Below are 24,127 nucleotides of genomic sequence, written 5' to 3' on the forward strand. Positions count from 1 at the left end.
TTCTTTCATTCTAGCCTACAATCTCATTTATAATACTGAACACTGAAAAAGAACTTGGCTTTAGAGGATCGTAAGTTTAAACATAAATTTGCATCGTGTTTAACGGACCAGCGTACAACTTACAACGTACAACTTTAACGGATCAACGTACAATACGGACAAAAGCAAAACGGAAACGCATTGACATTTTTACAGAAGAGCCGCACCGAAAATCTACGAAGAGCAACTTGCCATATAACGTGCGTTTACTTCAATCGTGCAACGTGAGCCAATGACAGCAAACTATGCTTTACTTTTCAATCAGGTATGGTACCTGAAATACGTCTTCGACTGGTGCCTCTTTCGCGTCCTCAAATGTTATCTCTCAATTTCCGCCTGATGACCTTAAAAGTTTTGAATTGCCTCCGGCCGCTATTTTGGCGGTGACACTGCTGCGGTGATGGATGTGGAAGACGTCTGCTCTGCTTATCGATCACCCTCCAGCTTGACTGTTTACGGCAGCTCCAGCAGTCAGATGTTGGGACGCGGCGATGAAGGAGACGCTCGAATGCACTGGAAAACTCTGAACTTCAACAATCATGTTCGTATGATCCTGTTATCATATTTCTAGAGTGTTGGGTACTGTCACTCGCCCTGTACTTTTGCGACCCATTTTGTTTTTGTCTCGTTTAGAAGCCTTATTTTGCCAAAACTAGATTTTACACAAGTTATTTGGAACAACTGCAGTGCCACAGCTGCGGCGACATTAGAACGAGTCCAAAAGAGAATAACGAGAACATTTAACGCTAGAACAAAAACTCTTCTCAGCCCTAGTCTTATCAGAATGCACTTAATTTGGCAGTTTGATACTTTAGACCCATGTTCCGGATAAAAAAAACAGGACGCGGGATGGCCAAAAAAACATGCTTTTCGTGCAAGGCTCGTCAAATTATGAGGCGCTAGAGAAATGCAGCCTTCTGCGTTAAGTCCTTATTTCGAACTCTTTTTGTTCGCCTTCCGCCCATTGAAAAGCATGCGGGAAGGGCCTTAGAACGCACCTGGTATCGCTGCGCCGCAGCGTTCTTCCGCATCAAAAAGTTCGTCTGCTTTCCTCGCCGTCACCATGGCAACGAACGCCGAATGAATAGAAGCACGCACGGTACCGCCGCGTGAAGCTAGCAACAGCTGACGCCATTTTACGAACGCCGTCTGCTAGCCAAAGCCGAACGCGGTTTGGCAGATCAACCGCCCCCGCCGGTGCGCCGCTAGCAAAGACGACGAAGCTGAGGCACGCCGACGGCGATCGAGCGAGCAACAACACCACGGGACGACTGCAACGGCGGCATTTATTCGGATCAAAGGCCGCCTTCGCCGGTGCGCCGCTAGCAAAGACGACGAAGCTGAGGCACGCCGACGGCGAATGGGCGAGCAACAGCACCGCGGGACGACTGCAACGGCGGCATTTATTTTGATCACAGGCGCGAAATAAGCAAGAACAATTTTTATTTGAATCATAACACCCGATATCCAAGTTGGGGACCACATACCTTTGCTGGGTCTTTCCTGTGAACTTTTTACAGAGACACGGGGTGCGGCATTCAAAAAACAGCTCCGTTTGCAAAATATGGGGCCCTGAAAAGGGCCGTTTAGACCGCTGCCAGAACCTATAACTGACATAACGAGCACTTGACAAGCGGTTGGCGCATAAGTCGTCTTTATGCACGCAGACGGGTGACAGGCTCAGCGCAGCGGATCCCTCGAAGTCACCGGGGCCGTCAGAATCCTCGCCCTGTCTGCGTCGGAGCTCTAGATTTTGGCGGCCGCGGCGACGAACGACTGGAATCTATCAGTGTTTCCGCGCGCCTTGTCTCTCCTACAAAACATGAACTTTGCAAGGTGACCAGTGAAATGGTGGCTCTCGCGCCGTCCAGATGGAAGAGAGTTTTTGACGTGGGCCCAGGTGCAATCCACCGTATTGGTGTGCGCACCAGTGTTCGCGTCGACAAAGTTAAGCTTATGGTTGACGGTGAGGTGCGTGAAGTGAGCGTCATCTGCAAGCTTGCGATAGCCAGCCCAACAGTCAGTAATTATTCTTGTTCCAGGGTGGACCAACTCGGCTATTAGCCCTTGCAGGGTTTTAGCGTCACGGGTCTCCACGGGAACAAGAAAGCAGCACCCGCTGCAACGCGCCACACCGCCGAAACCCCACTGGCCAGGCCTTAAATACCCGCGATGGTACTTGTGCCTACCGAACATACTCTCGTCTGGTTCTACAGTCACGCCGTCGCCACCAATCATGTCTGAATGCTTAAAGACGGCATTTAGCACAACCTCCCGACAAAGGCTCGCCCAATCAGTTATTGTCTTACTTGCGATATCAGCCTCCCGCTGAATGACGGCGCACGGTAGGTTCTGGCATCCGGAGGATGATTTTCATGAGTTGGAGAAGCGTCAGGTGCGTGCGATCCTTCGAAAAGGGAACCGCTTCGTATCGAGACTTCGCCCCGGCACTGAACTTTGACCGACTTCCTCTTGGGCACCTCACGAATCATCCACACACCGCACCCCCCCCCTCCCCCCCTTCCCCCCCGTGTAGCCATCCGCAGATCTAGCGCGGACTTGCAGCTTGTCATCGCAGCTTCGCACTCTGGACACGCACGAAAACCCAGGAGCCAGGAGCAGGCCAACGCGCTAAAGCAAATTAATTGCTTCAAGAGGGTCTTTCATGGCGCCAAGAAGACGGCACAAGTTGAACACCATGGCACTGCGATGCTCGCCTCTGGAAGAACAAAGCGCCGAGGGGGAACTGCGCGCTTCTTTGCATTTATTATATTTATTTCATCCACCATTTTATACCTCGTGACACAATTCTAACAAACTCATTGGTTGATCGGTCGTACCACACCATCGCGTGACAAAAAAAAAAAAAAAAAAAAAACGCCAAACGTATGTCCACGGACGGCATCGTCACAGAAAAGGAAGCAGTCGAACCCAACAACAAAATGAAGTAACAAAGTGAATAAAAAAAAATAAAATAAAAAGGGAGCCGTTGCGGTTTCGGACGGCGTCTTCTTTGATGAGAGGAGCTGCTCTGGCCAGAGCGGCCTGAGCAGCCGTGCTGCTCTGGCTGCTCGGAATATTCCTTTTTGTTCTTTTTCTTACTCTACAGGGTGCCACGACCCTTATTTGAAGCTGATGTGTTAAATTAATAACAAACAACGCGTTGGAACGGAGGAGGTAGAGAGTCTTGGCGTCAGAATTTGACGTGGTAGAAAAGAAAAGAAAATAACGAATGCACAATACATACCGTATGCCAAGACCGTTATACTCCGCACTTGGCGAGGCCTTATGACGCAGCCGACGACCGTAAGGCTATTTATTTTGTTTCTTTAGATTTGTTATCAATAGTAGTCGTCACGATAACAAATCTAAAGAAACAAAATAAATAGCCTTACGGTCGTCGGCTGCGTCATAAGGCCTCGCCAAGTGCGGAGTATAACGGTCTTGGCATACGGTATGTATTGTGCATTCGTTATTTTCTTTTCTACCACGTCAAATTCTGACGCCAAGACTCTCTACCTCCTCCGTTCCAACGCGTTGTTTGTTATTAATTTAACACATCAGCTTCAAATAAGGGTCGTGGCACCCTGTAGAGTAAGAAAAAGAACAAAAAGGAATATTCCGAGCAGCCAGAGCAGCACGGCTGCTCAGGCCGCTCTGGCCAGAGCAGCTCCTCTCATCAAAGAAGACGCCGTCCGAAACCGCAACGGCTCCCTTTTTATTTTATTTTTTTTATTCACTTTGTTACTTCATTTTGTTGTTGGGTTCGACTGCTTCCTTTTCTGTGACGATGCCGTCCATGGACATACGTTTGGCGTTTTTTTTTTTTTTTTTTTTTTTGTCACGCGATGGTGTGGTACGACCGATCAACCAATGAGTTTGTTAGAATTGTGTCACGAGGTATAAAATGGTGGATGAAATAAATATAATAAATGCAAAGAAGCGCGCAGTTCCCCCTCGGCGCTTTGTTCTTCCAGAGGCGAGCATCGCAGTGCCATGGTGTTCAACTTGTGCCGTCTTCTTGGCGCCATGAAAGACCCTCTTGAAGCAATTAATTTGCTTTAGCGCGTTGGCCTGCTCCTGGCTCCTGGGTTTTCGTGCGTGTCCAGAGTGCGAAGCTGCGATGACAAGCTGCAAGTCCGCGCTAGATCTGCGGATGGCTACACGGGGGGGAAGGGGGGGGGGGGGGGGGGTGCGGTGTGTGGATGATTCGTGAGGTGCCCAAGAGGAAGTCGGTCAAAGTTCAGTGCCGGGGCGAAGTCTCGATACGAAGCGGTTCCCTTTTCGAAGGATCGCACGCACCTGACGCTTCTCCAACTCATGAAAATCATCCTCCGGATGCCAGAACCTACCGTGCGCCGTCATTCAGCGGGAGGCTGATATCGCAAGTAAGACAATAACTGATTGGGCGAGCCTTTGTCGGGAGGTTGTGCTAAATGCCGTCTTTAAGCATTCAGACATGATTGGTGGCGACGGCGTGACTGTAGAACCAGACGAGAGTATGTTCGGTAGGCACAAGTACCATCGCGGGTATTTAAGGCCTGGCCAGTGGGGTTTCGGCGGTGTGGCGCGTTGCAGCGGGTGCTGCTTTCTTGTTCCCGTGGAGACCCGTGACGCTAAAACCCTGCAAGGGCTAATAGCCGAGTTGGTCCACCCTGGAACAAGAATAATTACTGACTGTTGGGCTGGCTATCGCAAGCTTGCAGATGACGCTCACTTCACGCACCTCACCGTCAACCATAAGCTTAACTTTGTCGACGCGAACACTGGTGCGCACACCAATACGGTGGATTGCACCTGGGCCCACGTCAAAAACTCTCTTCCATCTGGACGGCGCGAGAGCCACCATTTCACTGGTCACCTTGCAAAGTTCATGTTTTGTAGGAGAGACAAGGCGCGCGGAAACACTGATAGATTCCAGTCGTTCGTCGCCGCGGCCGCCAAAATCTAGAGCTCCGACGCAGACAGGGCGAGGATTCTGACGGCCCCGGTGACTTCGAGGGATCCGCTGCGCTGAGCCTGTCACCCGTCTGCGTGCATAAAGACGACTTATGCGCCAACCGCTTGTCAAGTGCTCGTTATGTCAGTTATAGGTTCTGGCAGCGGTCTAAACGGCCCTTTTCAGGGCCCCATATTTTGCAAACGGAGCTGTTTTTTGAATGCCGCACCCCGTGTCTCTGTAAAAAGTTCACAGGAAAGACCCAGCAAAGGTATGTGGTCCCCAACTTGGATATCGGGTGTTATGATTCAAATAAAAATTGTTCTTGCTTATTTCGCGCCTGTGATCAAAATAAATGCCGCCGTTGCAGTCGTCCCGCGGTGCTGTTGCTCGCCCATTCGCCGTCGGCGTGCCTCAGCTTCGTCGTCTTTGCTAGCGGCGCACCGGCGAAGGCGGCCTTTGATCCGAATAAATGCCGCCGTTGCAGTCGTCCCGTGGTGTTGTTGCTCGCTCGATCGCCGTCGGCGTGCCTCAGCTTCGTCGTCTTTGCTAGCGGCGCACCGGCGGGGGCGGTTGATCTGCCAAACCGCGTTCGGCTTTGGCTAGCAGACGGCGTTCGTAAAATGGCGTCAGCTGTTGCTAGCTTCACGCGGCGGTACCGTGCGTGCTTCTATTCATTCGGCGTTCGTTGCCATGGTGACGGCGAGGAAAGCAGACGAACTTTTTGATGCGGAAGAACGCTGCGGCGCAGCGATACCAGGTGCGTTCTAAGGCCCTTCCCGCATGCTTTTCAATGGGCGGAAGGCGAACAAAAAGAGTTCGAAATAAGGACTTAACGCAGAAGGCTGCATTTCTCCAGCGCCTCATAATTTGACGAGCCTTGCACGAAAAGCATGTTTTTAGACCGGAGTTTGGAGATAGTTTTTTTTACAACAACATGGGTCTAAAGTATCAATGTGCCCTTAATTTTGGGGGGTTTGAAAGAGTCAAAATTTAGATGAAAAAGTGGCGACCTAATATTTGTGTTCAGGTGCTGGCATGCTTGTTATGACTACTCAATTTCTAGGCGCTGTTCCAGGCACAGGCGTGCATGAATTAGGTCCAAGGAGGAAGTCAGCGCGCGCCTGTGCAGGAATTGTTAAAATAAATATATTACAGAAGTGGCGTAGTGGAAGGAAATGAACTTTACCCTGAGCAGCTCTCCGCGGCAAAGTCGCTTGTAGTTCTGGTGCTCTATGACCTCTGCAGAGTGCTTTGTGGGATCTCGTACAGGTACTTTGTGTTTCGGCTCATCTTCTGTTCAAGCCGAGAGGAGTGGTAGAGAAGAAATGAAACGGATTTGAACCATGTTCTGCGGAACATATTGTGCAATTGACCCTTCTCAAAAGTTGGCGCCCTCCATTAGATACCCCCAGACCGCCATATTGTTTTGGGCACCCACTATGAGCATAGATTGGACACGAGTCAGCGTTCGGTGTCAACTCGGATCCAGTCTTACACTTCGCGCATGAAGCGATTCCCTAAATATGGCGGCCGCTAGTGTTGCTTGACGCACTTTTGAAAAGGGTATATTCCTTCCCTGCTGGGCTACCTAGCGGTTGACGTGAGCTGCTATGTAGCCAGCACTTAGACGTTCCGCGGAGCAGTTGATGTAAAGGAAGAAATGAGCGCAGAATACAATGGGCTCCAGGAATAGCAGATCACCTGGAATCTTCCTTTTGTGATCTTTACACCTTATCTGGCTTACAGTTATAGCCGTTATTGACGATGTTTAGTAGCGAAGCCCTTGTGTGTTTCGCGTGAGTCGTGCCCCGTTGATGTTTTTATTGTATTTTGTATTTGTAATCTTCTCTAGCCTGTTAACTGCAATATATTAGTACTTGAAATGTTGTATGTGTACATCTATCTTCATGTTATTGTTTACTTTCCTTTGCCCTCGCCATGTGCCAAATTGTAAGGCTGTAGGGGCCTTGCCAAATCATCATTTTTTTTTTACTTTTTGCCCCTGCAACCTACATCAACTCTTGATGTAAATAAAGTATGAGTAATGTCTAACACTTGGTACGTCGTGCAAATTTCGAATTTCAAACGTACATACCTGAAATTGGGCACGCCAACGTAGTTTAGCCCAGAGATTTATATGCCTATTTGTTTGTTTTTAGAGGTCAATTCTAAGCAGGGACTCAAACCGAAAAAAAATATCACGTTTTGGGAATGATTACAGTTACCGTTTCCTCATGATATCAGTTTCATTTCGTTTTTTTTAAGGTTTTGGTCACCTGTTACACGTTCTTAAAAAATATTTTTTCAGTGTTTCCAACAATTTGATATATTGAAATGCTAGACAGTCGTTTTATAATAAACGGTTTAAAGTAGTCCCCCATATCCAACAACGAGACATTAACAAAAACAAGAACTCAAAACCGTCTCAGTACTTCTAATTGGTCAAACGTTGCACGCGTTTCTACCTTCAGCACTTGCTTACTGCATCTATTTGCATCTTATAGTTTGATACTCAAGCAGACATGTTAAGAGAGATTCATACAGTTTCGAGAGTCCGACCGCGTGCGCGGGTTGCTATGGCAAAAGCTGCTTTGGCTTCAACAAAACGGGGGTAAAAACCGGTTTTGTTGGAGCCAACGAAGCTGTTGCCATAGCAACCCGTACGTTACAAACCGTTGGCAGTTGCAGTCAGTCAGACTCGACGCAAGTGTGTGAATCGCCCTTTAAGGTTGGTTCACACACTTCCGCGAGTCCGACCTAGCGCGACTGCAACTACTTGCGATGTACGGGTTCCTATGGCAACAGCTGAGTTGACCCTAATTGAACCGGATTTACCTCGTTTCCTTGGAGCCGAAGCAACTGTTTCCATAGCAACGCGCACGTCGCAAGCTTATGCAGTCGCACTCCGTCGGATTCACGCAACTGCGTGAACCAACCTTTAGCCCCGCTACTCGGAAATCATAGCATGGATTTCAAAAAACCTAGTTTGATGGACATCTCAGAATTCTAACTTATTAGTGAAGAACTTAATACCCCGGAGGCGACACGTACTGAATAGATGTAGCGATTGTAGGAGTGCGGCATATTTAGAAATAGAGGCTCTTCACTATACGCTCGACCACTATTCCAACAAAGTATTCCTAATCCTAAATTTAGATTGAACTGGAATGTATTACCAGATGCACCAATCGCTGACGGTAACTATCTCAATATGGCAATGACATTTCAAGATCCCTTCTCGAGGACATCCTTGAGAAAAAAAAAACAATATTTTTATTTTTTGGTGTATATTGGGGACTATAGGTTATCGGTATATAATTTACGCTGACGGTTGCAGTTACGGTTTTTATAAATATCAAATGAGGGTTTCGTCCCGGTTACGGTTACTGAAAACAATTTCGTTCCTAAACGGTTGTCGGTTTTGGTTATGGGGACAGTTTAAGTCTCTGATTCGGAGATTGTGAAATATAACAAATAGTGCAAAATCGGAGGCCGTGTATTTCCTATGTCCTATACCAGCCAGTTTTTCGTTTATACACTGGTTTAGGGCTCACTTCCGGGTGGCTTGTTCCGCCTAGGAGCAAGCTCACAAACCAGTGTGCAGACGACGAACACCCGGCGTAGGGCATAGGAAATGCGGCAACTTTTTTGCTTTACTTTTAACATTTTAACACCTCTGACTTCAACTCCGAAAAAAAAAAAAACAGATATGAAAGTTCTCGTGAAACTACGTTCGCGTGCCAAATTTTAGGTATCTTACGTTTGGAATGCAAATGTTTCAAGGCGCGCCGAATGTGTTTGTTCTTATTGCCGCACCCTGCATAAGCAGAACCTATACACCTGTATGGTCAACGTGTCGAAAGTGCGTGGAAAGCCTGCATATCTGCATTATCATCGCATTATATATGAGCAAGTGAGAGCAAGTTTCAACATTCTTGTCAGCGAATCGAACGACAAATATCAACCCCATAAAAGGTATATAAATCGCATCGTTCCATAAGACGCACCAACGGAAATTCTAGAAAAACCCGCGACATAAAAACTACAGTATTTCTTTTTTGATTCAGTTAAACTTAATTGATTTTGCACTTGAGACGGTACTCATTAAAACTTTTACGAAGCAAGCAAGCACGTTTTTCTCATTAGAATAAGGACCGTATTAAATTTCTTGTTTTAAACGGCATATCACTTAATGTTCGTTAAGGAATCGGTCAATGTAAGGGGACGTTTAAGTGTTTTTGAAGATAAAATACTTCGTCGAGGGTGTGAGGGTAGTAAAAAAATGTCTGAAACAACTGCATAACGCTGTTGTCAAAGGAAATTAATTCAGATATAATTTCTCGAATACAGCTATGAGAAGTTATAATAATTATTTCAGGCACGTAGAAATAAGTTCTCATATGATCCCATATGCTCTCATTTGTTGATTGGACACACAGGTATGTTTTGAAATTGGTGAAGGCCAATTTGTGTCCCGTAAAGGACAATTCCCACACGTGCGAGATCTAGAAACCGAGTGTCTTAAAACCTCTTAAACTATCTTACGACGAGAAAACACGATAGCACGCAGGCACCATTTATGCGTTGATATTGGAACTGCATTTCACTAGAGCGAATATTTCGCGGTATTTGCGAGCTTCAATGTACATGCATACTACTTATGAGAAATGGTCGCTTTAACATTGACAACAAGTTGTTTCAAGCCCAGAAAGAAAGCATGATGCGGGCATGAAATAGAACATATACGTGATTGTCAAGTATTGCACTGCTACCCGATAGGTGGCACAGTGTGGTCCCTCGTCGTAAGAGATTTTAAGAGGTTGGATTGCATTGGCCTTACGTGTCGGTCACACACTTGCAACCGAATAGGACGGAGAAAGAAAAGACCGGTTTTTAAGCCTCTTACGACGTATTTGGTCCAGCCCCGCAGCAGCACACACGGTCCTAAGACGTCGCAAGTAGCTTAAAAAACGGTCTTGTCTCTCTCGGTCACTCTCGGTTACAAGTGTGTGAACGAGTCTTTAAAGGAGCTGTGCAACTATTTTAACGTTGAAAGAATTGGCCTTTTCTGCTTTTGATATTGTTCACTGTGTCACAAATGGCAGAAAACACACCTCCTTTCATCGAAATGTTGCGATTCCGCCGCGTAATAGCGAGTCAAAACTGAGAATATTTCCCGACCTGCAGCCACGAGCGACGGCCATGAGAAACAAGCGGCGTGACGTCACTTGGGTAGTTGTAAAAAAGATAGCAAGTTGTGCGAATACCTGCTCGATAAAAGGTAACTTCTCCTATAAATTTTGTCGTTCCAACATATATATAAATACGTCAAAACCCTGGTATCATCGACAAAACTTTTATTATACAGAGTTTTAGTGGCGCCACCTATCCTAGGTCCACAAAACCGCGAACAGGAGGGGGACAGCGCCGGACGGGCAAGGCACCGCTAGCACGTGGTCACGCGGTCGCGAGCGGATGAGTTCTCGCTGCTCGCTGATGGCTCCAAAGAGAGAACTTTTCCGGAACTCCGCGCCTACTCAAGTGACGTCACTGTGCACGTGACCCGGAAGACAATGCACGAGTTGAGAGGCGGCAAAAACCTGGATCTTTTTCATTTTTTTAAATAAAAACTACGGTATCCAGGCAAAATCTGTTTTCTGTAGTTCACTGCAGAAGTGTCAGGCATCAACTTCCACAAATATTTAAGCAAAGCCCTGAAATTGTTGCACAGCTCCTTTAAGGGCAATGACGCTCAATTAAAAGAAAATTGGTGGGGGATAATTAGGGATTTCACATTAAAAAGTACTTATTAAAGGGGCTACGTTATTTGCTTCGCGAAAGATGGGATGTTTATTGTTAACCTAGGATAGGATGTTTATTGTTAACCTAGTTCATTGTTATTGGGCCTAGTCAGGTGATTCGTTTTCGCCTTTTGTCCCAACCTCCCTGACAATTGTGTCAAAAATAAAAATAAAAAAACAAACAAAATCTTACTTTATACATCAGCAAAAATCGAAACCGAAACTGAGATTCCGTCTGACAACATTAGTCTTGGGGCGCCAAAAGCATAGCTGTCACGTGGTATGAGATGTCCCGTGATCCTCAACGCAACAACGGGCGGGGTTGTGCCTGGCCGGCGGGTCAATCTTAGGGCAGGCGTGCGCCAGGCGGAAGTGTCGTCTGCCCCGCACTCTTCGCCACGTTTTGGTGTCTACGACATTCGATCACGTCTGCATCTCTGCGGCATGAGTTTGCGCAGGTAGTGTGAACGAAACTACGAGAGACAATAGCCGCAAAATGGTGAGACGACAACGGCGTTTGCGACGCGGGAACGGCGGTAACGGCAGGATGGCCAGACAGCTCTCATGAAGCGCGCTGCGCAGGTACGTATTTGCTAATCACGTGGGCCCTCCGAGCGCCGAGAGAAAGTATTGCTGACGTCACCCGTTATGCTTGCCCAAGAAGTAAAAACAAACAAAAAGGGGCAATGGTAATGACGTTTAGCTCAATGTTGGCGACTGCGCTGTTGGTTCCGACTCAATTCACCCGCTGAGTGAGCCCATTTCGTCAATTTAGAGCGTTTCAATGTTTGCCGGACCTTTTAAGAAACATTTAGACAAAACTAGGCCGTAATATTTGAATGTCATCTTCCTAGGTGATACTGAAGACGACTGCACTGTTTTTTTCAAGAACAAAAATGAAGCGGAGTTGCTTTTTAACAAGTCGCAAGTGTGTGAACAGGATTTTTATGCCCACAAATTAATCCGAAGCAGCAATATCAAGCAGCGATCTCACCTGCTTTTTTCATGGTGCTCACGAATTCGTTGTACTGTGTGAGAGAAATAGAAGATAAAACGACAACATTGTAAAACGAGTATATTGAAACGACGTAAATTAAGTGATTAAAACTCCGTACCATCATCGTTGAAGGGGTCGGGACTGGAGCCCCTATATGTGAGTCAATTACCCTGGTGATATCCTCCGAGTAGGAATTATTGCCGCGGTCGCAGCTGGCCAAGTAGGCAGCGCGCGCGTGGCCTAACGGTTATCGCGCTTGCCTCTCACGCAGAAGGCCAGGGTTCGATTCCTGGCAGCGGCTACACATTTTTGTTGAGAGTGTAATTTGATGTTCTGGTGAATTCGAGAACCGTCTTGCTGTTTCGAGGTTAGAATGTTCCACGCGCCGAACCTTCTACGCCGAACGATCCAGAAACCCACGAGGGTACATAAGGGATTCCGCAAGGCGAGCGGAGTCAGTCTCGCCCCAGCGTTCGACTCTGCTGCCACGCCGACTTCGACGCCCGCGACGCTTTGTTATTATCTTTTGTACTCTTTTATTTTTGGCACAAGTTCGCCACATTAAACGTTTATTTCTTCCTGTTCATCTATTGTTTTTTGGTCACCACCGTGACATATTGGTGGAGGTGCGGGGTAACGCATGCCCGTGCAGCGTTCCCCTCCGAGGGTTCGCAGTGCAAGTCCGACGCCAAGCCCACGAAGAACCGACGAAGGCACTACCGAGATCCGGTTCAGTCGTCGCACCCAAGGCCTACACCCGGAATTCGGACTTCTGCCGCCCAGGACCAAGCAGCCAACGAAGCCGACGATGGCCGATCAGTCGCCGACCCCCGCCGCTCCTGCCGTCGTCTACCTGCCCGCCGCTCCCCGTACGCCGACTCCCTTCCACGGCGAGATCCATGAGGATGTCGAAGACTGGATCAAGCACTACGAGGGTGTGGCGCGGCACAACGGATGGACTGCGGAGCAGTGCCTCCAGAACCTCTACTTTTCGCTGGAGGGTACTGCGAGGCATTGGTTCGAGAGTCACGAGGCTTCGCTTACGTCGTGGGACATCTGTGTAGCCGAGTTGCAGCGGACGTTCGCCAGCCTACACCGACGGGAGAAGGCAGAAGATCTCCTCAGAATTCGAACGCAGGGCCCCGACGAAAGCATCACAAGCTTCGTAGAAGATGTCCTCCGCCTGAGCGCCCGTGCCGACCCACGAGCCACAGACGACAAGAAGCTGCGGGTCCTCATGCGCGGGGTGAGAGACGACATCTTTGGAGGCCTCGTGCGCAACCCACCGGGCACCGTCGAAGCCTTCGTCACCGAGGCGACAAACATCGAGCGCGCCCTCCAAGCGCGCGCTTCCCACTACCGGCGACATCCAAGTGTCGCTGCAACCGCGCTGCTTGGCGGCGAGCACGCTCCTGGTACGGATATCCGCGAAATTATCCGGGAGGTCGTCCGGGAGGAACTCCGCCAGTTGCTGCCAGCCGCAAGTCGTCCAGCGACACTTTCCATTGCCGAGGCTGTGCGCGAGGAAGTACAACGGGCGCTCCAACAAGAGGTTCCCGTCACCACGGTGGCACCGCAGGAACCGACGTTGAGCTACGCTGCCATAGCCCGACGACCGCCACAAGCTCCCCGCCAAGCCGCGGCGCCACCCCGAAGAGACGCCCCAACATCGCAGTATCCCCGACGACAGGAAGATCAGGCGCACGTTCACCCAGACCGACCTGCGCCGAGGAAGACAGACGTCTGGAGGACGGCCGACCGACGCCCGCTGTGTTACCACTGCGGGGAAGCTGACCATGTGTACCGCCGATGCCCATACCGACGACTCGGGCTGCGCGGATTCCACCCAAGCGACCCGCGTCCCAGGTATGGTGAACGCCCTCGGGAGATCGACGAGTACTTGCGACGACCCCAGTCCCCCGAGCCTGCGTCCCGCCGAGAGTTCCGATCGCCTTCACCACGACGTCCAGCTTCGCCGATGCACCGACCCCGGCGTGAAAGCCTGTCGCCCCTCGCTCCACGCCGGGGAAACTAGGCGCGGCAACCCCTGGAGGTGGAGTTGCCGAAGACGACCGACGCCAAGATCCTCCACGAACGTCGGAGGGCCCCCACTCGAACGCTACCGGAGACCGAAACGACGCTCCTGAAACGGTGTCCAACAACCTAAACGTCATCATCGACGGCCACGACGCATCGGCACTCGTGGACACGGGAGCAGACTACTCAGTTTTGAGTGGGAGGCTCTCCCGCCGCCTTCGAAAAGTCACGACGCCGTGGGATGGACCTCAAATACGAACCGCCGGTGGGCACCTCATCACACCAGTCGGGCGATGCACCGCTCGCGTCGAGATCCACGGTGAGACGTGCCCTGTAAAGTTCGTCGTTCTGCAAGACTGTTCGAGGGACGTTATCCTCGGAATGGACTTCCTCTGCTAGTATGGCGCCGTCATCGACCTCGGAGCAAACCGGTTGACGCTGCGAAAGCCTGTTTCACCACCGGAGGAACCCAAAGCGACGTCATCTGCGGTCCGAGTCCTCGCCAGCCACGTGAACTTACCGCCGCGGTCGAGTGTTTTCGAACCCGTCGGGATCACCGAAGATTTCTGCGGCGAAGTTCTGTTCGAAGGAAGCCTCCAGTTGCTTCTGGGAAGAGGAATAGGCGTCGCAAGAGGAGTTGCTGAACTTCAGGATGGCCGCACTGCGGTCCTCGTCACGAACTTCCGAAATGAAGCGCAACACCTCACAAAAGGTGCAGCCGTGGGCCAGGTCGAGGAACTCCAAAACTCCGCCGCTGTCGCCGCCATTACTGACGAATCCTCGCCACCTCAGCAAGACAGTGCGTCGCCAGCGCAGCTCGACATTGACCCTAAACTCCCGGGCCCGAAACGACGACAGTTGATTAACCTTCTCGCCGAATACCGCGACTGCTTTGCCACGTCGTCGAAGGTGCGCCAAACCACCGTTGCGAAGCACCGCATCGTTACCGAGGACGACGCGCGCCCGGTGCATCGATCGCCATACAGAGTCTCCGTTGAAGAAAGGCAGGCGATCCAGGAGCAAGTTCAAGAAATGCTGAACGACGACATAATTCAACCTTCAAGCAGTCCTTGGGCCTCTCCAGTCGTACTGGTTAAGAAGAAAGACGGGACGCTTAGGTTCTGTGTAGACTACCGGCAGCTGAACACGGTGACGAAGAAAGACGTCTACCCACTCCCCCGCATCGACGACACTCTAGACCGGCTGCGCCACTCTCGATATTTCTCATCGATGGACCTGAAGAGCGGCTACTGGCAGATCGAAGTCGACGAAAGGGACCGAGAAAAGACAGCCTTCGTCACGCCGGATGGACTGTACGAGTTCAAAGTGATGCCCTTCGGACTGTGCACGGCGCCAGCAACTTTCCAACGTGTCATGGACACCGTACTGGCAGGACTGAAGTGGCAGAGCTGTCTCGTCTACCTCGACGACGTCGTCGTGTTTTCCAGCGACTTCGACGAGCACTTGCGACGACTCCGAGCAGTTCTCCAAGCCATACTGGCCGCCGGACTCACCCTGAAGCCGTCAAAGTGTCGGTTCGCTTATGACGAACTGAAGTTCCTCGGCCACGTGGTTAGTAACGAAGGTGTCCGCCCAGACCCCGAGAAGACTCGTGCCGTCGCAGCATTTCCAGCGCCAAGAGACAAGAAGGCCGCCCGAAGGTTCCTTGGGCTATGTGCCTACTATCGGCGCTTCGTTCGAGATTTCGCAAGAATTTCCGCACCGCTCACACACCTCACGAAGGACGCCGAGAAGTTCGAATGGGCCTATGAACAGCAGCAGGCATTTGACGAGCTGAAGCGACGACTGCAGACTCCTCCTGTTCTTGGACATTTCGACCAGGATGCGGAAACCGAGATTCACACGGACGCAAGTAACGCAGGGCTTGGCGCGGTTTTGGTTCAAGTACAAGAAGGCACCGAGCGAGTCATCGCCTACGCAAGTCGGACATTGACCAAGGCGGAGAGAAATTACTCCACGACTGAGAAAGAATGCATTGCGGTCGTCTGGGCAATCACGAAGTTTCGTCCGTACTTATACGGGAGCCCGTTCCGGGTAGTCACGGACCACCACTCGCTCTGCTGGCTTGCGAACCTCAAGGACCCGTCAGGACGCCTCGCGCGGTGGAGTCTCCGACTACAAGAGTTCAACATGACCGTCGTCTACAAGTCAGGCCGCAACACAGCGACGCCGACTGCCTGTCCAGAGCTCCCGTCGCAACACCTTTCGGCAGCAGCGACGACGATGACGACGAGTGTTTTCTGGGCGCAGTGAACATCAACGACATGGCCCGGCGTCAACGAGACGATCCTGAGCTGCGCCCACTAATAGAGCACCTGGAAGGGCGCGGGAGTGCCATGCCACGTGTTTTTTCACGAGCGCTGCCGACCTTCGCCATTAGACAAGGTGTACTCTACAAAGAGAACTTCGGGAACAACAACTCGCCATGGCTGCTGGTAATCCCGACCGACCTTCGGGAGGAGATCTTTCAAGCCTGCCACGACGACCCGACGTCCGGACACCTTGGTTACAGCCGGACCCTGGCACGTATTCGTGAAAAGTATTACTGGCCCAAGCTCCCCAAAACCGTCCACCTGTACACGCGATCATGTCATGAATGCCAGCGACGAAAGAAACCTCCGACGAGGCCGGCCGGACTCCTGCAGTCAATTCCTCCGCCAACAGCACCCTTCCAGCAGATCGGAATGGATCTACTTGGCCCTTTTCCGCCGTCGACGTCGGGAAATCGCTGGATCATCGTCGCCACAGATTATCTCACGCGGTATGCCGAAACGAAAGCCCTTCCTTCCGGAACTGCTGTGGAAGTTGTCAAGTTTTTCATTGAATCCATCGTCCTCCGGCACGGCGCTCCCGAAGTCCTGATCTCAGACCGTGGATCATCATTCATGGCCCAGCTGACGCAAGAAGTCCTTCGTCTCAGCCACACCAGCCATCGCCGCACCACGGCGTACCACCCGCAGACCAACGGGCTAACGGAGAGACTCAACAAGACCATCGCCGACATGATCTCCATGTACGTCGACGTGGAGCACAAGACATGAGACGAGGTGCTGCCGTACGTCACATTTGCCTACAACACGGCCGTACAAGAGACCACCGGAATGACACCCTTTCAGCTGGTGCATGGGCGCAAGGTAACGACAATGCTGGACGCTATGTTACCCCACGAAGCGGCTGTCGACGCAAGCGACGACGCCCAGGTGGTTGCCCAAAGGGCAGAAGAAGTCCGTCAGCTCGCCAGACTTCGGATTCAGGCTCAACAACGTGTCGACACTGGCCGCTACAACCTTCGTCGTCGGGACGTCCACTTCCAGCCCGGAGACAGGATGTGGGTGTGGACACCGATTCGCCGCCGCGGTCTCAGCGAGAAGCTCCTGAAACGTTACTTTGGACCCTACAAAGTGCTTCGTCGACTCGGGGATCTGAACTACGAGGTGATGCCCGACGGAACACGGACTTCATCACGCCGCCCTCCACGACCCGAAGTCGTCCACGTCGTGCGCATGAAGCCATACTACGCTCGATAGGACAGTGGACCTTACGTATTCCAAATACTCTTTAGTTTACCGTTCTTTTTATTTGCTTTGTTTTGTTTTTGGGGTGCATCGGGACGATGCACTTTTTAAAGGGGGAGTAATGCCGCGCGCGCAGCTGGCCAAGTAGGCAGCGCGCGCGTGGCCTAACGGTTATCGCGCTTGCCTCTCACGCAGAAGGCCAGGGTTCGATTCCTGGCAGCGGCTACACATTTTTGTTGAGAGTGTAATTTGATGTTCTGGTGAATTCGAGAACCGTCTTGCTGTTTCGAGGTTAGAATGTTCCACGCGCCGAACCTTCTACGCCGAACGATCCAGAAACCCACGAGGGTACATAAGGGATTCCGCAAGGCGAGCGGAGTCAGTCTGGTCTTGGGCGGCAGAAGTCCGAATTCCGGGTGTAGGCCTTGGGTGCGACGACTGAACCGGATCTCGGTAGTGCCTTCGTCGGTTCTTCGTGGGCTTGGCGTCGGACTTGCACTGCGAACCCTCGGAGGGGAACGCTGCACGGGCATGCGTTACCCCGCACCTCCACCAATATGTCACGGTGGTGACCAAAAAACAATAGATGAACAGGAAGAAATAAACGTTTAATGTGGCGAACTTGTGCCAAAAATAAAAGAGTACAAAAGATAATAACAAAGCGTCGCGGGCGTCGAAGTCGGCGTGGCAGCAGAGTCGAACGCTGGGGCGAGACTGACTCCGCTCGAATTGCGGAATCCCTTATGTACCCCGTGGGTTTCTGGATCGTTCGGCGTAGAAGGTTCGGCGCGTGGAACATTCTAACCTCGAAACAGCAAGACGGTTCTCGAGTTCACCAGAACATTAAATTACACTCTCAACAAAAATGTGTAGCCGCTGCCAGGAATCGAACCCTGGCCTTCTGCGTGAGAGGCAAGCGCGTTAACCGTTAGGCCACGCGCGCGCTGCCTACTTGGCCAGTTGCGCGCGCGGCAATATAGACCATCACACTGGGGGGGGGGGGGGGGGGGGGGGGGGCTTTTAAACAAGTCCGTGTTTTCCCATGCAGGTGTGCACACTTCGTGTGCTCAGAAACAAGATTCGGATTGTGGGAAACACGGTGTTCCCCGCATCCCTATCTAGGCCTAGCTCAGGCAGGCCGTGGGACGTCGCCACGTGGGGCCGCGTCCCGGATGCGAGGGCGAAGCCGTATTCCCTGGTGGGCGGCTTTCCCCCGTCCTTCTCGGGTGATTTGCCTAAGGCACACTCCTCGGGATCATGACTTGGACGCGTCCGCCCCTCCGGGGAGCCACCTACATCCGACCCACCCCGGGCGTGTCCATTCCCGCAGGCTATATAACACGGCCCTAATCCAACGGGTGGGACTCTCGCTGGGGGAGGCTCTGCTCGACGGAGCCTTCATATCTTTATCTGACCCTCCCCCTCCGTGATACTGTCAATAGCGGCAGCGCGGACTCCGACTGGAGATCCTGTCAAAAGAGACAGCGCCGTCATCTCCAACATTGTTGGCCTTCGGGCAAGCGTGTGGCATCAAAGTCAAATAAACACGTCTTTATCCGGACCCAAGGAACCTTCTGTGTTTCTAAGTGGTACCCCCAAAGAAGGGGATTCCCACAGGATGAAGTTAAGCTTTTGCGTTTGCGCCGTGCGGACAGCAGCTCCACCCCAGCGGCATGACACCAGTTAACAGATTTGCGCCCGACTGTGCTGACTGAGTGTGTTGGAGTGCGTAGCGCTTTTCGCGGTGTTGAATTGGAATGGAGTGGGAATAGGAAAAAGTAATTTCCTAGACTGAAAACAAAGTGAAATGAAAGACGAAATTATTTTTAAAGATCCGTGGGGATAAGAAAGTGCCAACGATTGATTGCGTTGAACAATGGCACTTACGTTAAAAAGCCCTGGACATTTTCGGTGCGATTACGTCACTACGGAGATGGGATTGCTAATCCAGAGTGGGTCATGAATTACTAACACGATATGGCAGGGAAAGCATTTGGTTATCAGATCTCGGGTCATGGTTGCTAGACTGTCGGCATCGTAAGAGGAATATGCCAAACTCTCTTAGTATAGATGCCTCTGGGAAGGGTCTATTGCTAATTAATGTCACTGGATCTTCTCGGCCTGCTAACCGTACACAGACAGATACTAGAGAGTCTAAGGAAACCGTTCTCAAAAAAAAAAAAAAAAAAAAACTCCTCGGGGAAGTTAAATAAATATATATATATATATATAGAAGAAGAAAAGAACCCTTAGTGGGAAAACAGCAACAACGGACGATTTAATCTTCGTCGTCTCGGCCGGAGTCCGGCCTTCGTCAGGAAGAAATCGTCCGTTGTTGCTGTTTTCCACTGAGGGTTCTTTTCTTCTTCTATACCCACGCCTTCGGCCCCCCGCCACCCCACGCCCGTTATATATATATATATATATATATATATAGTAGTTTTTTTGTGGCCCTTTGTGCTAGGAATGTCGTTTTTTATTGTTTATGGCTCCACCACTAGCCAGTGCCTCTAATAAAAAAATTAGTGTTTTTTCTTCTGAGGGGGGGGGGGGGGGGGGGCAGGCTTGTTGTTGAATGTGCTAACATGTAAAGACGCGGCAGATTGAAGGTATCTCTGATGTTAACTACGTTTCTCAGCTGGAATCACAACTGCTCAGCCAACGCTTTGCATAATTTACCCATTATGTAACCTAACCGAAATAATGTTACTTTCTTTATCATTGCAATTTATTTATCGCGCAACGATAGCTACTCCGCTTCTTTCTTTACCCTGCTTCCGGTAACTGCATGCTTTCTCTCGTGACTTACCTCAACGATGCTTTAACTATTCAACTATCTCAACTGATTATATTGTTAGAAGCAATATACCAAATAGAGACAACCATCGACTCATGTTATTCGCTTTCGACCAGCCATATCCATTTCTTGGTTATGGACGTTTATGACGACTCGGGTCACTCAGAATAAATCCTGTGCATGTAATTGTGTTCTCCGTCACACGTCCCACACAACACTTAAACCCACCAGTTCTTTATAAAATACATCCTTAAAGACAACGCCGGCGCATCAGCTCTCCGAACGTAGTACGTCATCACTACTTGATACATGCCGCGCCGCCTACATTGCGTCAGCATTGCAAAAAGGGCATTTTGCAGCGTCTCACAATGGACGGGACGCTGGCACACGGCGACGCCAAGAAGGACACAATCTGCCGCTTCGCGGCCACTCTCGTTCAGCTACCGTGTTTGCCGCTTTAAGGCAGGTGGGGGTCCACCAACGATGACGTCACGCGAAGGCCTTATCTTCTAAGTGGTATCGCCTTATCTCGGAACCTCCGGCGCAAAGAACTTGGATCTTAAAACCTTGTTCTTGACGACCTCGTGATGGGTGTCCAGCTCTAGTTTGGGGATGGTGGGGGGTTCTTCGTCGGCGGCCATGGCTATCGCCTGCTCGGCCCATTTCTTGGCGCGGTAGTAGAAGCGATGGTGGAGGGCTACTTGGCTGAGGTTCAGGCAGTCCCGAGCTGTAGGTGCAGAAATGAAGAAAGTGGAGCAGATAAGTGAGGCTCCAACACAATTGTTTTGCCCATGGTTCAATAAAACGCCGTGCTATGTTGCAATATACGAGTAACATGGAACTTACGTACCTATTAGTTACCACGCATAAATGTTTTACGCACTTGGAATATATGCGAAACAAATTACTAGTGTAAATATTTGTGGGCTACGGGTCGGTTTCCGTTTGAGCTGTTTCGGCACTGGTTACTGCGGAAGATGTGACATTAAGCCGCTGCAGTACGCTTGTTAAGCTAGAGCTCTGAAGGCACATAATTAGTTTGGAATCTCAAGTCCGCATGCGCTATGATGACTGTTCGCATAAAAACGAACATTAACAAAAGTCAAATTTAAGAAGCAGGCATATATCATGCAGCCCGGGGGTTCTATTTAAGCATACCAAATTGTGTAATTAAATGCAGTGTAGAAATCACAGTGGACTGTAAATATATTAATAACCAGACCAACTACAAACTTGTTGAAAAGCATATCACACGTTTGAAACTCTAGAGTAAAGAACGTACTCTTTCTATCGCATTAACGTCAGAGTTTATATTGGTATTAACGTCGCCTAAAGCCTGATTCACATGGAGCACCGCTCAACGTTGACCGCCGCAGCTTCCACCGCGTTATTTTTGCCGCAGAAGCAACGTCGCAACTGCGAAATCGCAAGTAAAATCGCACCACGTGAAGCAGGCTTGGAATACTCTTATAGTGTATTGGAAAATGTGACGAAATCACTTAATCTTAGAACAAATTTTATAGAGAGTTCTAGAATAGCGGGGGCCCAAACCTATGGGCCACTCGAGCAGCTTGAGGCTTCACACTGCGCAAGTTTTGTTTTTCTGCGCATGCGCAGTGCGCCTTCCGAAACTACTTCGGTGACTTAAAGTTTCGGGGCGCCCTATCATAAAAATCTGTAATATCGGGACGGCTGCTCGCGCTAACAGCCCCAGGCGCATGTTTTCTAAGCGCACACTTAAGTCATTATAGAGCTTTAGCAAACGACTCGACAGCAACCCCTGCCCTAGGTGTGGATCATCATCCACAAATATTAGCCTTGCATACCGTCAAGCGGAAGACGTCCAGGAATTGTCCGGTTGCGCGGAATCTCTGTGTGGAGGTGTCCCTTAGTCAGTTCATGTAAGTCCAGAACGTACGTGTCCTGAAGGGTCACGAGTGACGTCGCAAGCCCCGTAAAGTCTTCGTCCCATGGAAGCTGCCGCTTCTCGCGCATTGCTTCGATGTTCACCAGAGGATCTGAAAGTGTTCGTGAAGACAACATATTGCTTTACCGTCGAACCTGAAACCCTTCTTCTGTAATGGCGTGGCCGCCAGATATTGCGAACTCCCTGTGATTAAATAGTTTTGCACACAAGACGCTAATAAGTTGAATTGTAAGCAGTGATAGAGTGCAATCGAGCTGGTAATGAATCGACACCTTGTAGAATCTGAGATGGAGAACAGGGTCTACTAGATGTCGTGTAAGTTGAATTAAAAAAAAATGGAGGTGTGACCTGGAACTAATACAAATTTTCGACAGTAGGTTGTCTGGGATGTATTACTTTATATGCAAGAATGCGGGTGTATGCAGACGTCTACGATTTTCTGTAATTCGAAAATAGAGAGCAGTTCTTGGGGTATTTTGATGTTGCGATATTGCATAGTAAAAAATTTAAGAGAGAAAAATATATGTACGTTGATTTTTGTTTTCTTTTTTACGGTAGGCCAGAGAGGACGAGGAATGTACGGTAGTAACCCCACAATTCAACGCGCGCGGTGTCTGCATTAACGTGAAACGTTCTTTGGCTAGTTGCTCCGAATTTTGTGAAGCCGGCCGGTCTGTGACGTCACATGACGTCACAGTTTTCCCGCTGAATCTAGCTGAAAAATTGACGCCACGTGACCAAAACACAAATCCAAATTCCCTGCTAAATTTACCAAAAAAAATCACGTCACAATTTTTCTAATGTAACCTATACAGAAATTCAGATTCCCCACTAGATTCAGGGGAAAACTGACGTCACGTGAAATCAACACCAGTTCAATTTCCCTAGAAAATGTAGCGGAAAATTGACGTCACACTGCATAATGCCGAATGACCTATACTCAAATTCAGTTTCCACGCTAGATATAGTAGGAAAATTGACGTCACGTGACCCACAACATCAATTCAGTTTCCCCGCTTAAATTGGCGCGAAAATTGACGTCACATGACTTCGCGTCACGTAACTTATACAAAAATTCAGTTTCCCTGCTATATTTAGCGGAACAATAACGTCACCTGACGTCAAACCAATTCTGTTTCCTCGTTATATTTAGTGGGGAAAAATGACCTATAGACACATTCAGTTTCTCCACTAAATTTAGCGGGGAAACTGACGGGGAAGTCAATGGGGCAGACAACAGTCAATGGGGTGGAGAGAAGTGGAGAGACCTGGAGGCACAGCTTGAGAAGAAAATAGTCAAGGTTACCAGCGCTGAACCGAGAAGGGAAATTTGCACTGCGATTTTTAACCTATCATTGTTTATATAGTTTATTTTGTATTGTCCCTAGCAACCTCAGAAACGCGGGGTGGCCAATTGTGTTCACACATCTTTCGTCATGATAGCCACATTTTTGTAGGCTATTGCCGCAATCCCCTGCGTGTCTTAAGATGTTGGTTGCTATCAGAGAGTGTCGCAACCTACCAAACTCTCGCGTGTTGTTTATCTCTGCTTCTATTGCCCCAAGGCCAGCGGTCATCCTCTTGATCAAGTGGAAGGCGTGCACTGGGTGCTTGAGGTATTCAGAGACAGCGGAAGTTGACGTCAAGTCCTCGTAGGGCTGCCTGTCCTGGACAAAACTAACGAAGATTAAAAGAAATAAGGGCTCACGCGTGAATATTTCGATGTTGAACGTCAAATGAGCAAACTCAAACTAAAAGCAATTATAGAAACTTTTACGTTTTTATGAATGGCGTCGTAGCACTGAGATCCTCGAATAAAAGCGCGAGCGAAACGCAAAAAAAAAAAGACATACCAAAAGGAGAAAGAAGTTTATTATTAGCTAGTGTACACAAATGAAACAACAACCAATGACATAAAACTATATAAAGGGGTAAATGTAATAACAAAAATATCCGAAGAACAAATACCTGCACTTGCGTCTGAACCGCATGTAATCGATTTAGGGAGCGACGAGACGAGCGACGGCGACAGCGACGAGAGTCAGCGACGA

At 49.7% G+C, this 24,127-nt stretch overlaps 1 protein-coding gene across 1 annotated transcript in view; it reads right to left on the reverse strand.

The window, feature by feature from the left end:
• Positions 1–24,127, reverse strand: part of LOC8036786 (prolyl 4-hydroxylase subunit alpha-1-like) — a 58,976-nt gene that overhangs the window by 32,919 nt on the left and 1,930 nt on the right. Inside the window, exons 2-6 of the mRNA XM_040217740.1 lie at positions 23,599–23,753; positions 21,976–22,167; positions 20,716–20,876; positions 11,777–11,810; positions 6,168–6,274 (exon numbers count right to left, since the gene is read on the reverse strand). Of these exons, the coding sequence (XP_040073674.1) occupies positions 6,168–6,274; positions 11,777–11,810; positions 20,716–20,876; positions 21,976–22,167; positions 23,599–23,753 (649 nt within the window). The remainder of the gene's footprint in view (positions 1–6,167; positions 6,275–11,776; positions 11,811–20,715; positions 20,877–21,975; positions 22,168–23,598; positions 23,754–24,127) is intronic.

The sequence above is a fragment of the Ixodes scapularis genome, unplaced genomic scaffold, assembly GCF_016920785.2.
Source record: "Ixodes scapularis isolate PalLabHiFi unplaced genomic scaffold, ASM1692078v2 PGA_scaffold8__174_contigs__length_109621045, whole genome shotgun sequence".
NCBI classification, from domain to species: Eukaryota; Metazoa; Arthropoda; class Arachnida; order Ixodida; family Ixodidae; genus Ixodes; species Ixodes scapularis.